Genomic DNA, 19,125 nt, shown 5'->3' with positions numbered 1-19,125 from the left:
TGTGACGCCATGACCTGATATGTTTTTATGCACACACACACATACTTGTGAGAACTCCTTGCCACATTTTATGGCCTCTGTGAAGGGGAGAGTAACACCTCCTTCATAATTCAAGGTTTGGAAAAACTTCATGAAACAACACGCGAGCCTGAGATCAGACACTGCAAAATGTGAGTCGGAGCCGCTCCCACCACTTTCTGTGGGCTTTTGGCCTCTTTGAGCTCCAATCCCTTCCTCATCTGGCAAATGAAGAAGTTGATTCCCCTTTTACAGAAATTACCGAAGAGATGAAATGAGACTCTGTACAGCAAGCATTTAGTACGGAATCCAGAGCAGAGTGAGCACTTGAGAAACAGCATGCACAACCATTGAGTAATATTAATTCATCATCAGCTGGTTATTATTTCCACCATCGTCAATATTGTATTATCATCACTGGATAAAACATTCCCAAGAAGGGCTGGGAGGGGGCAAAAATACGAATCCACACTAATTTATAGCCAAATTCCAGCCAAATTAAATGTCAACGTGCTAGTACATTTTCATGATCCTTTAAAATCCCCTAAAGTTTCAGCAGCTTGGGGAGACCCAATGTTGAAAAGCACCACAAGAAATGATTTCATTTATGTTTCCACCTTCAGACCACTAAGGCATCATTAGACCCACCTTTCAGTGGAGTATAAGACGGAGGGGGAGAAATCAACTTGCCCAAGGCCATACGGCTAGTGAGTGACTGACAGAAGCTTAACTAAGGCACCTTGGGCCTTGACTTATCATCCCTGGATCTTCTAAAAATTCTACCTTCAGTTCTATTAAACAACAAAGGCAAAGATTCTCATTTTACAAAAATACATGTGTGTGTACACACACACATACATATATATATATATACACACATATATACAGTGCATATATATATATGCATGTGTACCCTTCATGTATAATGTACCCTTCTTATATTGTACTACGCATATACAAAGGTGTTAGCTCATTAACCAGAGGCAGGTTAAACACCCAAGCTCATGAGATGAGACCTGTACCTCCATTCCAGACGAGGTTCAGGCAACAGAAGTTTCCATGTTTTTAACAATAAAATTTAGCTTAATATTCACCACATAAATTATGCATCATTACTCACTAATTTCTGTTAGCAATCATTTATGTATTCCCCGATCCCCAAATCTACAACATGTCTAAATGGAGCAGTCGCTGTGCTAGTTAGTCCTTGAGTGAGTCTTAGTCCCTTACTCGGGTTCAACTCTGTGTGACCCCAGGGACTGTAGCCCGCCAGGCTCCTCTGACCGTGGCATTCTCCAGGCAAGAATACTGGAGTGGGTTGCCATGTCCTTCTCCAGGGGATCCTCCCGACCCAGGGATCGAACCCAGGTCTCCTGCATTGCGGGCAGATTCTTTACCATCTGGGCACTTGTGGGCACTTGTTAAACAAGATCAACAATAAAAGACACAGTGAAATCCCTCTCCAAGCCTGCTTTCCCTTCCAAGTTTCCCTCTTCTTGGCAGGAGAGAGAGAGAGGGATCAACACTTCGCAGGCCACACTCACCTTTCAAAGAAGTGGCCGTCGATGGGAGGGAACCACTCCAGCATCACAGAGTCGGCCGTGTGGCTCACGACCTGGGGGGCGAGGGCGATGGGCGCCGGCTTCCTGGAGGGCTGCCAGCCCTGGTACACCAGGTCCAGGTAACAGTGCATCCTGGCGACTTGATTGGGCGTGAAGGAGTCCGTGCAGTCGTCATCTGCAAGCAGGCAGAGGGAGAGATAAGCACCTCGTTGCACGGACGGACAGGCAAGAGAATGATGATGCCTCCCGGGCGGCCCGGAAGCCAGCACCTGGCCCCTGCCAGCTCGGAGCTGGCCTCTTCCAGCACTCAAGAGTTAATGGTCTGTGAACAAATTAGTGCGGTCATCACTTCTGCAGACAGGTGAGAGGGAGCATCAAGAGGGGGAGGGCGGATGGGACTCAAAAGGCACGGCTGAGCCTGGAGCGGGAGGTCGCGGGTAAGGACAAGGGCAAGACGAGCTGCTTTCCATGGTCAGTAAGTCACACAGCCCCTCACGCCTCCCTGTCCAGCCAACCAGGCACTATCTCTCACTCACCCACTCGTGTCCTGTCTATTTGCTCACTCATTCTTCCACATGCTTACTTGTTCCTTCACTCCCACCTTCACATTTGTTCATCGGCTCATCCATTAATTCCGCTCCTTACTGATGCAGCAATACCGCCTTCCAAACCAGCCTTCAGAGCATTGACTCTACACACTCTGCTCTAAGCCAAGGGCCACGGAAACCTGCAACCCTCCTGCCGTTGGGGAGCTACCAGTCTAGCTATGGAGCAAAGGTCAGTTTGCTGCGTGGCTCAAGGTGGTCATAAGGCTGTTCAAGTCTGTGACGCCAGCCCCCGATGACAAGGAGATGGTGTGGCGAGGAAGACAGATAAACTGGAGAGGCTTCTAGGGGAGGTCCTGGGGGTCAACCAGGTTACACCGTGAAGACTGGGGAAGAAGACGAGGGATGGCAGAAGGGGCAGCTCAGGACCACAGAGGCGATGAGCCCTGGGCAGTGAGCACAGGGAAACTCGGAAGGAGTCCAGGCTCGGCATCCAGGCTTCGGTGTCCACGGCAGGAATGCAAGGACAATGACACCTTCTGCACGGTGCTGTCACTGGGACACGGACTGTGGGCTTAGCACATGCTTCGTACATGGGATACTGGGCTTTGGGCACGTGTAACTCTCCCGTTAGTTTTGGAGTAAATATTCTGATCACTCCATTTCACAGAGGAGGAAGCTGAGTCTGAGAGAGGTCTCACTACCTTTTTTTTTAAATTTATTTATCTCACTACTTTTTAAAGATCACAGAGCTAGAAGCGGGTCTGAGATGTGAACCCAGGCAGTCTTGACTCCAAGGCCACGTTTCTAATCAATATGAGAACTTTTTTCTGAGTGTCCATGAGACTTGCATGGACAAAGTGTCCTGCAGGTGTTTGATAAACAGGAGTTGAGCCTGAGTCGGAGGGGACTGGAATACAATCTCATCTCTGAATGTCTTTAGATCTAATGACCTTCAGCTCTACCCTCTGTTTTCTAGGATGCGGAATGAAGGCCACGACCCGAGACTCTTCCCTGCCAAGGAGGAAGCCTGCCTCCCGTCTCTCCCTCCAACAGCTTTACTCAGCTGCCCCAGGGGCAGATCAAGGCACTGTTTTGGCTTGGTTTCCAAAAACACCACTTCCCAGAGGTGTCTGCCTGGCCAGGGATTCTGCAGCTGGGCCCCAGACGGAGGAGAATGGGGCTCGCCAGATCTTTAAATAAACCCACCATGGGAATTCTGCGGCATAAACTCACTTTCTCTTATCAAACAAACAGAAAATAAGTTTGGGCAGGTGCCGGGCAGTTGGACATGACCTTGAGAATCCAGCTTGGGGAAGGGATAGGAGTGTGAGGAGGTTATACACAGAAGCTGCCTCTGATTCCCTTAGCAGTTTTTGACGGTCTCCTTGCCAGCACCCTGGGGGCGACTTTTATACATTTGGAAGCAGCAGAAGAGCCCCGAGTCCTTTGGAGAACACCACCAAAGAATGACTAGTTGCACAAATCACTCTCAAGCTCAGATACCTCCGTGTAACTCCTTGGATACAAAACATGCTATGGGTTGCTTTTGCCTGGAAAATAAGAATCCAAATGCCCCCAATGGTCTAAGAAGGACTGAATGGTCTGGTACATTTTCCTTCGTTACCATGGACTTTGTACTTCATCCCGAAAGCTTTGGAAAAGCCACTGAATAGGTTAAAAGCAGGAGAAGGGCATGCTGGCTAAAGAAGTAAGGGTTATGCAGTTAGATTCATGTGTGGATGATCTGGAGTCAAATGATTTGTGAATGATCTGGAGTCACTGTGCCTCGGTTTCCCCACCTGTAAAGTGGAGATACTGATGATAACAAGAGTGCTGGTGTCAGAATGCTGCTGAAGGTCACGGAAAGTGTAGCATCAAGAGGCGCGATCAACGCTCAGCGAACGCTCACTGCCTCGGGACCTGGGATAGAGCAGGCACCTGTGTGTGCACGCGTGCTTGTGTGCGTGCATGCCTGCGTGTACGCGGACACTAATGTGGGCGAGTGTTAGGAAACCAGAAGCAGGAAAAAAAACAGAATGTAAAACAGTCATTCTCTTTGATTTTGCAATATTGCATTTAGGAATTCGATGGATCGCTACTCATGAACAAACATGAGGGAAATCTTATATACAAGGACATCTTTTGAAATATCATTTACATAGGAAAAAAATGCCAGAAATAACACATCTGTCTATTAATAGGGGGAGGGCTCTGTACATTAAGGTGCATGCACAGAACAGAATTCTAATCAGTCATTTCCCAAACAAGGAAGTAACTCTAAAACTCAGGCCCCTTGTGTATAAGTTGGGGACTTTTAAATCAACCCCACAACCTAGTGATGGTGTGGCTTCCATGAGCTGGAGCACATATAGCATTTATCTAGATGAATGAGAGAGAAAAACAACAATATATGCTTTCTTCTCTATATTCTGATTTGTTTGGTTTTCTTCCTCCAAAGGAGTTTCTTTCCTTTTATAACTTAAAAATGAGCCATTTCCATGTCTGCCAATTTAACAGTTTGTAAAATGGGTAGGTGACAGAAGCTGGTAGGAAGACAGAACTGTACCTGAACTTTAAAACTGAAGTCAGAAAACATTGCTCCCAGAGCTAGATCACTTAGAGACTGAACCGCTGCCAGAATCTTGGGTGAGGTACCAAATGGTTTCTGTCGATCATAAAGGCTCTGCCCCAATTAGCTGACGTTTCGAGTTGGCCCCTCTTAGCTCCTGCCTCCACAGGCTGCCCGTCCTGACACCTGTGGCCCCTTCATCCTGCTCTCTAGGACCAGCCAACCCATCCCATTCTTCTGTCCCCATGTTGTCTCCAACCAGAAGGGACATGGGGGACTTCAGTATTCTGCGAGGCTACACCAGTCCCCAGGCTGTGGATGTTGTGCTGCGAGTTTGCAATCTAAACTTTGTTCTCAAGAACAATTTCCACCTGCAGCCGGAAGGCCACAGGGCAGCGAGGTTCAGGCCCTCCACTTCCTGTGGAACCTCAGACACAGTGCCGATCCCTGACAGCCTTGTTTCCACCCACTGTGAAACAGGGACTCATGATCCCACCTGCCTTCTGCAGCCAAGGAAAGCATGCACCTAGCTCACCCATTTCTTGTGCATGAATAACTGACGGTTCTGTTGTTTTAAAAACAACGATAACAACAGTAACAGCAACAGATGATTATATCCACCGCAGAACACTTGGTATGTGCCGAGCATGTTACAAAGAAATAAACATCAACCTAAATATTACCTAGAGATAAAAAAAAAAAATCGAGTGTATATGTATGTGTAGACAGATATGAATATCTATAGTGGATTTCTGTGATTCTTATCATCACAAACATCATATGTATGTATATATACACATACACACAAACATACACATATTTGTGATGAGATATGATACATGTGCCAGGCCTTATACTGTATATTAGGTTCTGCAGTGTTTTCACAATTAACAGTCAACAAATAATCCTGCTAATCATCACTTACTGAGCGCTAGTTTTGGTACCAAGGACAGTTCTAAGTCCTTCACCTGTTAAGACTGGCACGCAAGGTGAGGGTGATTGTCCCCCATGCACCAGTGAAGTAACAGGCTTAGACAGAAGTAACTTGCCTAAGGTCAAAGTCAAAAGCTAGCACGCAGAGGATTCCAGTTGGTTCTCACACCCTAGACTTCATGCTCTGAACCACTATGTTCCTATCAACCGTCTGCTACTTCATCTTCAGTGATCACAGGGTGTTCTGCCATGTGAGTGCCTTGTGATTTATTTCAGCAACCCATTCTCTTTGGATTTGTAAGAAGCTTCTAATTTTTCACACGTGTAAGCATTTCTCTTCTATGACTATTACACACTTCAATTAGTAAATGTCTAATTAATATGTGGAGAAAAAACTGCTAAAAACATTTTTAGGATGAAATCTGTAAACACATTAACAGATTTATTTCCTTAAGACATACTTCTTAGAGGTGGGGCTGCCGTGTCAAAGCTTATGTGCATATTAAAAGGAACATACAGAACAGAGGGGACAAGACACTTGCTCCCATAGCTGGGGAAGGCCTGCTTTCTGCACTCTTGAGGAAGCCGGGCTTGGAGGCCCTCTTAGTGGGTATCTTATGGCATACTGTCTTCAGGAAGTAAGAGTCTGAACTGCCCTCTTTCTATCTGCCTGAGGATTAGCCAACAGCTCAACGTGACCGCACTCACCCAGTGCTTGACTAGGCTTGTCCCTAGCACCTGCCTGGTGTCTGCTTAATCTGAGCAGTTGGGACACTCTCAGACTCCCCCAGTGTCAGAAAGGGAGCCAGACAATTGTTGCTTAAATGCAGGCTCTGCCAAAAAAGGCATGCCTTGTTTTTGCCGTGTGACCCTGGGAACGTGACAAGTTCCCTAAGCCCTACTTTCTCCATCTGTAAAGTGGGTACAGTAGTAATAGCACTTATCCCATTGGGCTATTTAGACGTTTCAATGAGACAAGCCTATGGGGCATTGCCCACAGTGTCTGGTATGTCGTAGACACTTCGTAGTTTCTGCAGACTTGCCACCAGCCATGTTCAATTCATTACAGTCTTAGGACTAACAATTAATTCAGATCCTCAGCTTCACTCTCCTTGCTCAATAGCCACAAGTGGCTGATGGCTACCATGCAGGTCAACACAAACACAGAACACACCCATCTTCTGCAAAAAGCCAGAGCACTCGAAAGGAAGGAACTCTAAGCAGCTGACCCAGCAAGGTCTCTACCCTCTTGTCGAGACTGCAAAGCCCCCGTGTGTCCCTCTCCCCAGCCCTGAGAACCCGATCCTGGTCTGCATTTTGGATTTCTCCCAGCTGCTTTTGTCACCCCATCTATCAGAGATCCCAAGAAAAACAAACATTTCAAAGCTCGTGGTCGCCTTGAATGTGCTTTTGCGGGTGTAAGTTTGTTATCGTAGCTCAGTGAATTAGTTCTGCTGTTAATGGGTCACTGAGCTGAGGGGTTCCTTTAAAAAAGCAACATTAAATCAATCACCCTTTAGATCTGTACAAAGGGGAACAACCACAAAAAAAAGATTTAGTTTATGGGGGTCCGGTAGCGAGTGGCAGGCCGGCAAACTTCCAGACTCATGTTATTGTTTATTTTCCATGTGCGTGGAGCTGGCCAGGGCAAGGTGTTGTAGAAATGGAACTTAAGCAGGGCCCTGGGAGGGGACGGGACACTGGATGCGGATGCCGGCTCGGCTGGGAATGGGAGCATGGCAGAGATCTGCTTTTGAGGAAATTCCTAGCACTCGGGTCTTTTTTAGAGACCCCACGCTAGGGGCTGTTTATGGCGCCAAGGGTGGATGCTGACCATTCAAGAGACCTCAGGTGTGAACTGTATGAACCTTAAGCTGGAGATGCCCCCAGAGGTCGTTCAGTCCAAATGGGAAGCTGGGAAGACCCACAGGCAGTCATGGAGCCCACTGGATTTCAGGAGGGACAGCCTCTCTTCGAATGCAATCTGAGGCAAAACCCCATCAGAAACGGAAACTGCTAGAAGCAGGCTCCCCTGGTTTAAGCAGAGATAGAGGCCCAGGGTCACACAGCCACTCAGAGTGCCCCCACCTCCCTGACAATGATCTCTCTGGCACAGACTCGAAAACCACCCAAATCGCTCACTATCCCATTCAGCCATCAGCTAGGTCTCATTGGAAGAGTGGCGTGAGAGGAAAAGACAAAAAATGGCCACCTGTGAAACGGGGGTGGTTCCAGTCCCACAGGCTTCTTGAGAGAATTAAACAAGATGGAACACATTAAAGTCCTTTATGAACAATAACCTTTTAATTTTTTTTTTTTTTAAATCTTTGGGCTGTGCTGCATGGTATGTGGGATCTTAGTTTCCTGACCAGGAATTGAACCCACATCTCCTGCATTGGCAGCATGGAGTCTTAACCACTGGACCTCCAGGGAAGTCCCATGAAGAGTAAACTTTTACATAAGTAGAAATATTGCTATACAAATCAACTTTATATACCTGTTGTTGGAGAATTTATTCACATTCCTCCCTACTTGTCTTTCTTCTTCCCTTTCTCCCTCCTTCTTTCCTTTCTCCCTCCTTCCTCCCTTTCTTCTTAGCAAACATTTTTTAAAAACACAAGGGCTGTGCTAGGCGCAGAGAGCACAGTGATGTCTTAGAGACAATCGCTGCCTTCACAGAGCTCACTTGCTTTGGTGGTGGAAACAAACACCTAAATTGAATATTGTAATAGATCTGGATGCTCAGCTAACACACACAAGCATCTGGTGCTTTACTCAAAGTCTCTTGGCCTAGGGGTGAGGCTGCGACTGTCCTAAGAAAGGGGTATCTCATTTGCTCTTTTTTTTTTTTTTTTCATTTGCTCTTTTTAAGTTTTTTTTTAATGGGGACCATTTTGAAAGTCTTTACTGAATTTGTTACAATATTGCTTTTGTTTTATGTCTTTTGGTTTTCCTGGCCCTGAGGCATACGGGATGTTAGCTCCCCAACCGGGGATTGAACCTGCATGCCCTGCATTGGAAGCTGAAATCTTAACCACTGGACTACCAGGGAAGTCCCAGGATAGCTTGTTCTAATTTTCCAAAGATGTTATAAGGACTAGAGCTGGTCTTGATATACACTAAAAGGAAGTGTAGGGGATCTTGGAATGTAAAGAATGAGTTATTAACACTGTTATCGACAGTATTAAAAAGGACTCTGAGCGGGTATATGCAGTGAGGGAAAAAACAAATCCATCTCATGTAATAATTTCACTATTTGTAAAACCAAAAGAATTCTATTTTACTGTAATAAAACGGTAAAAGAGCATGTGAAAATTTTGTGGTTTTTTTTTTTTTTAAAGTTTCAACAACCACCAGCTTAGAAAACTATAGCTGCAAAAGTAGGAGAAACCTCAGAGATCAATTCCAGAGTTTCCATTTTCTTGAGAAAAGTGGGACCCAGAGATGGGAAGTGACGGACCCCAAGCAGTAGGTGACTTAGCAGCAGAACCTGACCTTCTACTCAGGTTTGCTGACTTTTAGTCCTGGTCAGCTTCCTAAAGTATCTTTCTGAGGAGCTTTTAGATACAACATCTTCCTTGCATCCCTGAGGTACTCATGGAAGGCACAGGTGCTCGATTATTTGGGATGAGGACTTGTTGGGATGAAGAGGTCTTAGGAAAGACAGGCAGCCTGCTTGAGCCAGGCTGGGAGGCCACATCTGACACTCTGGCACTCTGGTGCAGGGTGTGGGCCTGCAGAGTGTGGGCCTTACCTGCGTAGCTCATGAAGTTGTTATATGGAGTGTTGAAGAAGCTGTTGAAGCCACACGTGTCGTTCCCTGGCCCCGGGTCGCCGCAGAACTTGTGTTTCGGAGCTGGGTTGGTGTCACTGCAGAGGTCTCCGGTCTCATAGGAGGGCTCTGTCTCCATGCAGGGGTCGCTGCAAGACTGGATTTCCGAGATGCCTCGGAAGATGTGGTAGAGGCCCAGGCTGTGCCCAATCTCATGGATCATGGTGTGGGTGTGCCCAGGGATGCCGTAGAAAGATGGATTCAAGACGATGCCACCTGCCAGGGGGAAGTAAGAGCGTCAGGTGAACTGGGCACCCTGCTTCCTGCTGCAGGAGTCCCCAGATCCCTCAAGGGGAAACGGGGCCCGGCCCGAAGTAACCACAGTCTCCTCCACCCTATGACTCCACGGCTGAGAGCCGTTCTGACTTGTGGCATGAGTCACTGATGGAGTAGGAAGAAGTCTCAAAGTCATTTTGAGCAATCCCTTCATTTTTCAGTTGAAAACACCGACGCCTAAAGAAGCAAGGCAACTTACTCAAGAGGATTTCAAACTACTTAGAGGTAGTGGCATGGTTATAATTCGAGGACTTTGACTTCTGGACTGGCAAAGATTTCAGCTGCAACTTCTTAGGAAGTAAGGCATGCCCCAGCTTATGAATATGCTACCAAATTGTTTAAATGAAACGCTCACGCCCTGACACCTTGGTTCCGGCTCTCACGTTGCCGTCACTAATGCTGTGAGGTTGAGCAAGTTGATTGCCGCCTCTGAATCCCGTTTTCCAAGCTCTGTACCCTACGAGAGCGCGTGTTCACAAAGGCCAGCACTGTGGCGTGTTCAGCACTGTAACACTGATAACAGTCAGTGTTTCCTGAGCATTTACTAGGTATTTTCAGGCCTTGTGTTCAGTGTTGCCGTGTGTGTAAGCACACTTAATCACCTCACAACCCCGCGCGAGGGACACTGACTCACAGAGAGGTGAAATAATCGGCCCATGATCGAATTCGTAAGTGGGGAGTTCCGATCTGAACCCGAGATCCTTGGATTCCAAAGTCAGGGGTCTTAATCAGTTCTGCTGGTAATGCCCACCACAGGCGCAGAGTGTGGCATCTCATCAAGTAAATGTTGAATGCCATTAAGTAGCTGCTGAATGCCAACCCAGTGTGAGGTTGTGAGGCCTAAGTAATTGCGTGTAAGTAGCCAGCATAGCACCTTACACACAGCAAGTGCCTTGTTTACCGTCTAGCCACTTGCTACCCCAAGTGCAAGAACGAGCAGCATCAGCTTCACCTGGAGGGGATCAGAGATGCAGACTCTTAGGCCCCACCCCAGACCTACAGAATCAAAATATTAAGTCTTTTACCAACAGCCCCAGATGACTTGCCTGTATGTTCTAGTTTGAGAAGCGATAAGGCACCCCACATGTCTTAAAAGAATGACCGTTCCTTCCCCTGGGCAGATAGATGGATCAGACCTCAGGGAAACCAACGGGTAGCATGGTTCTGTGCTTGTTTTTAGCTACTGGAGAAAGACATACAGGTTGGCAGATAGATATTTCAGCTGGAAAATCCAAGTGTGTTTAAGGGAAGGTTAAGCTTCAAGTCCGAGGACAGAGGGATGGATAAAGAAGATGTGGTACATATTTACAATGGAATACTATTCAGCCACTAAAAACAATGAAATGCCATTGGCAGCAACATGGATGGGCCTAGAGATTATCTTATTGAGTGAAGTAAGTCAGGCAGAAACGGAGAAATATTGTATGACAGCCTTTATATGTGGAATCTAAAAGGAAATGATACAAAAGGAACTTAGAAAACGGAAAGAGACTCAAGGACTTAAGAGAATGTACATATGGTTGCCGGGGGAAAGGACTAGTTAGGGAGTTTGGGATGGTCATGTACATCCGGCTATATTCCAAATGGATAACCAACAAGGACCTACTGAATAGCACAGGCAACTCTGCCCAATGTTACGCGACAGTCTAGACGGGAGGGGAGAACGGATACCAGGATACGCATGGCTGAGTCTCTTCGCTGTTCACCTGAACCCGTCACAACACTGTTAATCAGCTATACCCCCAAGCAAAATAAAAAGTTTAAAAAAAAAAGGAAAAGCTTCACATCTGAGCAATTAAGTGCGGAGCAGCACGTTGCAGGAGAATGGTGAGGAGGGAGGCCCTCGCTATTCTCCACTGGCAAGCCTGGAGCAGGCGCGGGGGGAGTTTTATCTCAGACTGAACCGCTGGGAGGGCGAGCTTGCTCAGTCATGGGGCTCACGGAGTCGATTAATTCTGAGCTGCTCAGAGCCTTCCAGCACAAAGATAAAGATGTGCGAGGGGGTGTGTGTGCTTGCACGTGTATATGTGAGAAGCGGCAGGCAGAGGCAGGGAGGAAGAGAAATTGAGACAGGAAATCTCTCTCAATTATTTTCTGTCAATCATAATATGAAACATAATCCCCTTCCCACCCAAGGCTTTTTCCAGGGATCATGGTGTAACAGCAGGAAAAGAGGGTGTGTATATATGATTCTAGTAAATTGGGTTTGATTGGGCCTACTGCAGAGGAACCGCTCAGGATCAGCATGTCTCGGGACGGAGAGGTGGCAGCCTGGGAGGCCGGCTGGAGTCAGCCTGACATGGGTTGCAATCTTCATCCCGTTTCGCAATGGCTGTGTGATCCTGAGAAAGTAACTTTGCACCTCTGCCATGTTCTGAAATAAGCAACAGAAGCAGAGCACCAAAGACTCTCAGTCTCTCTGCGAAGCTGTAATATTGAGGCCAATGGAGAACGAAGAGGGGCGCGGGGTGCTGGCAGGACCCCATAGGTGCTTCCAGGGGATAATGATAGGGTTACAGGCTCGATGTCCAGGCTGGGTCTCCCAGGCTCCCCTCTCCACAGAGCAACCGCACAGAGCTTGAGTCCTGTTTCACTGCTTCTCTTAAAAGGTGAAATAGCTTGAGGCTGACATCATCCTGAAATACTATAACATGCTATGGATTTATAGCCTTCTGTATTCCTGGTCCTCAGCCAGTCTCTGAAATTCATGGAATTATCAGGAGTATTTCTCTCTCACTGTAGAAACTTGCTGCTCAACCCTTCTAAGCCTCTAATCATGACCCTTTTGGTTGATTTTTCAAAAGGAGAGAATTTCAGTCCTGAGAAGGGTCTTCAGGGGCCCTCTAGTCTAACTTACTCACTTAAAATCTGAAGACATTGAGACCTGGAGAAGGAAAGAGACTTGCCTAAGGCCATCCTGCGAAGTGAAGTCACAGCTGAGAACAAGCCTGTATGTTGGCTTTAAGCCAGCAAGATTCCCATACATCATGTAGGCATGTGATATGAGCTAATCAGCTTCAGCTTGCCTAAGCTGCACACTCTCTTTCACCCAACCCCTGTCTGTCTAGGTCTGTCTGTCTACCCATCCATCATCTATCTCATGGTTTCTCAACAACAGCACTGCTGGTATTCGAGGCCGGGTAATTCTTTATCGTGGGTATCACAGGAGATCCAGCAACATCGCTGGCCTCTACCCACTCGATACCAGTAGCATCCCCCCATTTGTGAAATCCAAAAATTTCACTCAACCTTGTCAAATGTCTCCCAGGGCATAAACATCCCCCAGCTGAGAACTGCCAGCTATTTATTGCTGTCTCCATCTCTACACAACCACACATGTGTATGTACACACACACACACAGACATACAAACTGATTTCACTCTCTTAAAAACAAAGAGCAACAGATAGTGCTCTGGAGCAAACTAAGTCTAGAAGTTGACTCAATACAACTTTATTGTTTGAAGTTGCAAAGCCCCTCAGGTCCAAGATATTGTGGATTTAGAGCAGTTACTGGACTCTGGTTGTATCATTGGAAAATCGGACAGGCCTGAGGAAAGATCCAGCACTATCACTCTGCTGAGCCCTAACATTCTCAGAAAAAGGTGCCCATTGAGTCATTACTATTCACTGGTGTAAATAATAGGAACATTCTGACACAGGCAAAAGAGCTAAATAAATTGCAGTGCCCTCACTCAATGGCATATTGTTGGTATTTGGTCACTAAATTGTGTCTGACTCTTTTGCAACCCCATGGACTACATAGCCCGCCAGGCTCCTCTGTCCCTGGGATTTCCCAGGCAAGAACACTGGAGTGGGCTGCCATTTCCTTCTCCAGGGGATCTTCCTGACCCAGGGATCAAGGCTATATCTCCTGCTTTGGCAGGCAGATTCTTTACCACTGAGCCACCAGGGACACCCCCAATGGCATTTTACATGGCCATTAAAAAATCTTGGTCTTTAGAGAACTGGACATAACTCAGAGAGAAGCTTTTCTCTTGTGATGTTAAGTGAAAAAAAAAAAAACAAAACTGGATAAGGAGTAACTTTGAAGATTGTTGCAACATGGGAAAATGTAGATGGCATAATATTAAGTGAAAAAAAAAAAAAGAACACAAATTTGCATCTATGCTATGATTTCAGATACGCACAAGTTAAAAAATGCATATCTACATACAGATGAGTACTGGTACAGAACATGGAAAAGTTGAAATTAAAGGACAACAGTGTTTGCTTACAGGGCCTGGTTCAGAACCCATTGTCATTTCTGACTTTTGGTGATTGGCTTGTATAAACACACGTGTTGTTTATGGATACGCATAATTTGAATGTAAGAAGAATTCCTGGTGGTGCTGGTGGATGGAACATGGAGGAACAGGGAGTTCTTGCAAACTCTTTGTTTCCTCCTTTCAAGCCAACCCATCACAGGCTGGCCCAGCACAAAGCTGTTACTAGGCTGAGAAGATACTCGCATGAACGAAGAGGCAGGGGGTGTACGGAGAAAGCAACCAGTGAACAGAGTCGGAAACCTAAATTCCCAATTGTGGTTCTGCCCCTGATTTGGGTGTGACCTTAGATAAGCCCCCTTTGCTCTCCAGACCTTAGTTCCTCCACTGGTAGAACAGAATAAATAGTATTGGGTTATTGTTCAGAGCCTCACTTGATGGCTGACAGATAAGGAATGCTCAAGAGTTTTGCAATATCAAAAGAGATCAATAACTAAGTTGTTCACCATCATTACCACCACGATCACCATCAGAACTGTGACCCCCATCATCATCCCCACTAGTCAGTGTATGCCTGTACCAATCCAACTTCTTCCTGAAGAAGCTTCCAGCTCTCACCTAAGTGCATCAGGGCCTCCTTGTCCCATGGCCAAGTTGCTACGCCTGCCAACTCCTCCTCCGAGGAGTTTGCAAAGAAGATGTTGAGGTGTGTCGATCCATCCAGCCTAAGAATGTTCTTCATCTCATTAACATCCACGTACGCTCTGTAAGAGAAAAAGAACCTTGGCTGTCATCACCATCCAAAAAAAAGGTACTTTTCAAATAACGGGTACTCCCAGATTAACTGAGTCACACCATGTGCCAGGCACTTGGCTAAGTACTTTATAAACATGACCTCATTGACTTCCCCCAATAATGTGATACAGTAAGTGAGGGGATCCCATGGTATAAACAAACAAACAAAAAAATGTCCTTGTGAGTTTGAGAAACTTGAAGTTTTCTCAGCTTATCAATGATAGCAGCGTTCAGTTTAGAACCTCAGTCAATCTAAAGGCAACAACTGTGTCCCTAGGGACTCTGCTATATTGACTGATGACGGGGCAACATAATACGGACATAGATTGAGAACGGACCATGGAAGAGATAACACATATTCTAATCCTGGCTTCTTCTCCACTTCATTCACTATGGACCTTGGACCATTTATTAGGCAAACACTGGGAGGCCTGCTTTGCATCTCTATTCCCATCTTGCAAGGGGGTGTTATTATTCTGTTCTCAAGATAAGCAACATGTGGTCCAAAGTGATTAAACAGGTTGCCCAGAGTTGCAGAACTCGGTTTTCAAGGTCAATTCTGTCTGGCTTGGAAACATATGTTCCTTTCACTGGGGCGCTATCTACCTCCCATAGATGATTCTGCACTCTGCAAGCCTTTATTACTTTGTCCATAAAATAGGCCAAGGTATATATCACATTGGAGGCAGCCATCAGTGCAGAAACCTAGAATATATACTGATGCATTTGGAAAGTGAATTATTTCCGCACGCTGTCATCATTAGCTCTTTAACACACCAAACAAACACGTCAGACAAAGAAAGAAATGACCTTGGGAAAGAGACTGGCATATCCCAGGTGCTCAATAAATAAGAACACTTCCCTTGTGGAGTACGACTCTCCCTTCAGAACAGGAATTATAAAGCTTTGGGCCAGTCACAGACTCAATGGATCACAGAGAGAGTTATCTTACCCACCGTCACGCTTCTTTCAGGTGGTGCTAGAGGTAAAGAACGCACCTGCAATGCAGGAGACGCAGGTTTGATCCCTGGGTCAGGAAGATCCCCTGCAGAAGGGCATGGCTACCGACTCCAGTATCCTTGCCTGGAGAATACTAGAGCCTGGAGGGCTGCAGTCCATGGAGTCGCAAAGAGTCGGATATGACTGAAGTGAGTTAGCATGCATACGTGCATATTCTCTCTTAGGATCCTTGTGAACAGCCAATAAGCATTTTTGGAGTAAAGTTAGAAATGAATCAATGAACAAAAACATATAGAAATAAGCAAGCAGGCAGCCTGGTGTAGTAGGTGAGATAAAGCCTGTGAATAATGATCTTTAGTGGTTCAGATGGTAAAGAATCTGCCTGCAATTTGGGAGACCCAGGTTCAGTCCCTGGGTTGGGAAGATCATCTGGAGAAGGGAATGGCACCCCACTTCAATATTCCTGCCTGGAGAATCCCATGGACAGAGGAGCCTGGCGGGCTATCGTCCATGGGTCACAAAGAGTCGGGCATGACCGAGAGACTGACAGAGATCTTTAATGTTTGCTGGGCCCTTCCCTGCAGCCTGACACTACATGGATAATCACCTTAATCTGCATTACACTGAGGTAGGTGGTATTGTTATCCCCATTTTCCAGAAGAGGGAAAAGAGGCTCGCATAATTCAGACGTTGCTTGGGTCACACAGCTAGCTGGAACTGTTTCCCTTTCTCACCACGCTGCCTCTCAAGGTGGGGGGGCTGGCACAGAGCCTGGCCAGCTAAACACCAATGATGCCACCCTTCTTGTTTCTTCCTGGAGTCACAGAAGAAGCTCCCCACATGTGAAGCAGTAAAGTCAGAGGTCCCCAGTGGGGCCTGTAGGACCCTGGCTTCCCCTTTAGCCTCGCATCACTGTTCCCTCCCCTGAATTTCCCAGTGTGTTGTCAGCAACATCTGCCTCCCCCATTCCCCGCATCGTGCATCATCCTCAGAGCCTTTACTCAACGCTGTTCCTCTCAAGGACCTAGCTCCTCTGATGAACAAATCCAACGTCTGTGCTGGTATCACTCCTCCAGGAAGCCTTCCCCGATTCCCACCTCACCTCTACCTCTTCTACCGTCTCTGCACCCCTCCGCCTCCCATGAGCATGCACACTCACACCACTCCAAACACTCCACTGGTCTGCATCTACCACTGTCTGTGGCTCCCTGGGGGCAGGGAGTGTGCCTAATTCATCTCTGTGTATCACCCACTTCTCAGCACAGGGCTTGACCCTTGGCAAGCACTCAGGAGATCTGGATGGAGGAGAAAAACATTGGGAAAGAGAAAATCTAAAACATTTAGGCCCCAGTCTCAGCTGCAGCTTCCTTCCTATGAGGCTCCAACTTCCTTATCAATACACTGGGGTTAGGAACAGATGCCCAGTGCTTCATGGGGCATTTCTGTGGGTCACGAACCTGTACCTCCACTCTGGGGGGAAGAGAATATGTCTGAAACCTACAGTGCCCTCCTGGCCCCCCATGTGATCAAGAGCCCATGATTAGTCATGGGACCATAATTTTTCCAGCTTTCCAATTACAAAAAAAAAAAAGTTGCACATGTGTTGGAGATACAGGCAAGGCCTGGAGAAGTCACACCTGTGTCTAGGCTGAGCTGACTAGGAATTCCGAGCACAGAAGCTGAGATAGTGACCCAAAATCTCACTGCTGTACCTCTGCACCCCTCAGCTTCTGAGACGAGAAGCCTCATGAGGAGGCTGAATGAGTCTTCTCAGTGATCTGAGTAGAAATGAGGGAGGATAAGGACAACACATGGTAAGTTCTCACTGTATGCCAGACCCTGTCCTAGCTACACCTGTTGTCTCACCTCTGTGCAGAATTTGAAGCCACGGGGCAGAGCATGGACGATGACCTGTTCTCAAGTCAAAGTCCTGGGTTTGAATCCAGCTCTTCCCCTGGATGTTTGGGTCCCCCCTGGGTTATTTATTTAACTTCCTGTGTCCCCGTCTCTTTATACAGAAGATAAAGATGCTAACAGTATCCACCTCATCGAGTCGTTCGGAGGATCTGGGACATTAATAAAGGAAGTGTAAAGGGCTTAGAATAATACCTAGCACACAGAAACCCTGGGTAAATGTTTAGCCATTCCTGGTATTCATCCCGGTCCTACAGATGAAGGAACAGGGGTTCAGAGATCACATAAACACTGACAAGGCCAAGTCCAAATCTCCATGTGTCCAACTCTCCCCTCAACCTCACCCTCAAACCCGAGCTCTCTCAGGACCACAGGGAAAAGAAACAAGTGGGAGCGGAATGAAAACACCGAGATGCTGAGGTTTCCCTGGATCGGCCCTTCCCAGACTATTTATTATTTTCTAATTGACTTGTCCATTTCCATCTAGCGCTCTCTCGGGCAGAGAACACACATGTTATTAGAGAAAGTCACCTCTTTGTTCCAGGGCTCCAGGCTGAGAAAGCTTCAGGAGAGGAAGCAAGGGGCGGGGCAGGGGCGGGGAGATGTTTTAATTGGTTGTTTATTCCGATGTAATTGCAGAAACCAATCTTTTCGGTGGGTGGTATTCATCCTGGCCCAAGGCAGAGATGTGGGATATTAAATAAATAGACTCTCCCTTGCTTGTATATGTTTTTGTTTTGTTTTGTTTTGGTTTTGGTTTTGGTTTTTCACACTTTGAGAAGCTCCCGTTTCCCTAAAGAGATGGACCCTCTCTTCTCCAGTTATTTTTGGGGGGGGACCCACACAAAGGACAATAGTTGTGTGGCTAAAAGATTTTCTTCTGCTAGCTAAGGTCTTCCTGCCGGTTCAGAGCCAAGTGGGGTGTTTCCCGAAAGTATCAGGGGAAAATCTTGGGCATAGGAGTCCATGTATTTAACTTCCTCCTCCATCTCTTTGTAAGGTCTGTTGGACTTCCCTGGTGACACCTGTCAGAGCCGGGGACACGGGTTTGATCCCTGGTCCGGGAAGATTCCATATGCCTCGGAGCAACTAAGCCCATATGCCACAACCACTGAGCCTGCACTCCAGGGCCCACGAGCCGCAACTACTGAAGCCCACACACCGGGAGCCTGTGCTCTGCAACCAGAGAAGCCATCGTTATGAGAAGCCCCCGCCCCACAACCAAGGGTAGCCCCTACTTGCCGCAACTAGAGAGAGCCCACACATAGCAACAAAGACCGTGCACTGCCAAAAACAGTTAATGTTTAAGAGAAGCTTTGTTCATCCCCTTTGTAGACGGATGGAGGAGACAGCACAGGCAGTCACACTGAGAAGGACCATTCAGAGTTGATGGAGATGGATGCTAAGAGGAGGAAAAGGGTTTGCCGAGGGCCACTCGCTCTCCGTTTTGTTACCACGGGGAGGCTGGTCCCCTAGGTACACTCTAAATTGGCC

The 19,125-nt window shown here is 46.9% G+C and overlaps 1 protein-coding gene across 1 annotated transcript in view; it reads right to left on the bottom strand.

The window, feature by feature from the left end:
• Positions 1 to 19,125, bottom strand: part of PAPPA (pappalysin 1) — a 253,157-nt gene that overhangs the window by 181,380 nt on the left and 52,652 nt on the right. Inside the window, exons 3-5 of the mRNA XM_043453579.1 lie at positions 14,581 to 14,726; positions 9,385 to 9,678; positions 1,563 to 1,755 (exon numbers count right to left, since the gene is read on the bottom strand). Of these exons, the coding sequence (XP_043309514.1) occupies positions 1,563 to 1,755; positions 9,385 to 9,678; positions 14,581 to 14,726 (633 nt within the window). The remainder of the gene's footprint in view (positions 1 to 1,562; positions 1,756 to 9,384; positions 9,679 to 14,580; positions 14,727 to 19,125) is intronic.

The sequence above is a fragment of the Cervus canadensis genome, chromosome 30 (assembly GCF_019320065.1).
Source record: "Cervus canadensis isolate Bull #8, Minnesota chromosome 30, ASM1932006v1, whole genome shotgun sequence".
NCBI lineage: Eukaryota > Metazoa > Chordata > Mammalia > Artiodactyla > Cervidae > Cervus > Cervus canadensis.
The sequence above is the reverse complement of the archived record's forward strand: the minus strand, read 5'-3'. Positions and strand labels throughout refer to the sequence as shown.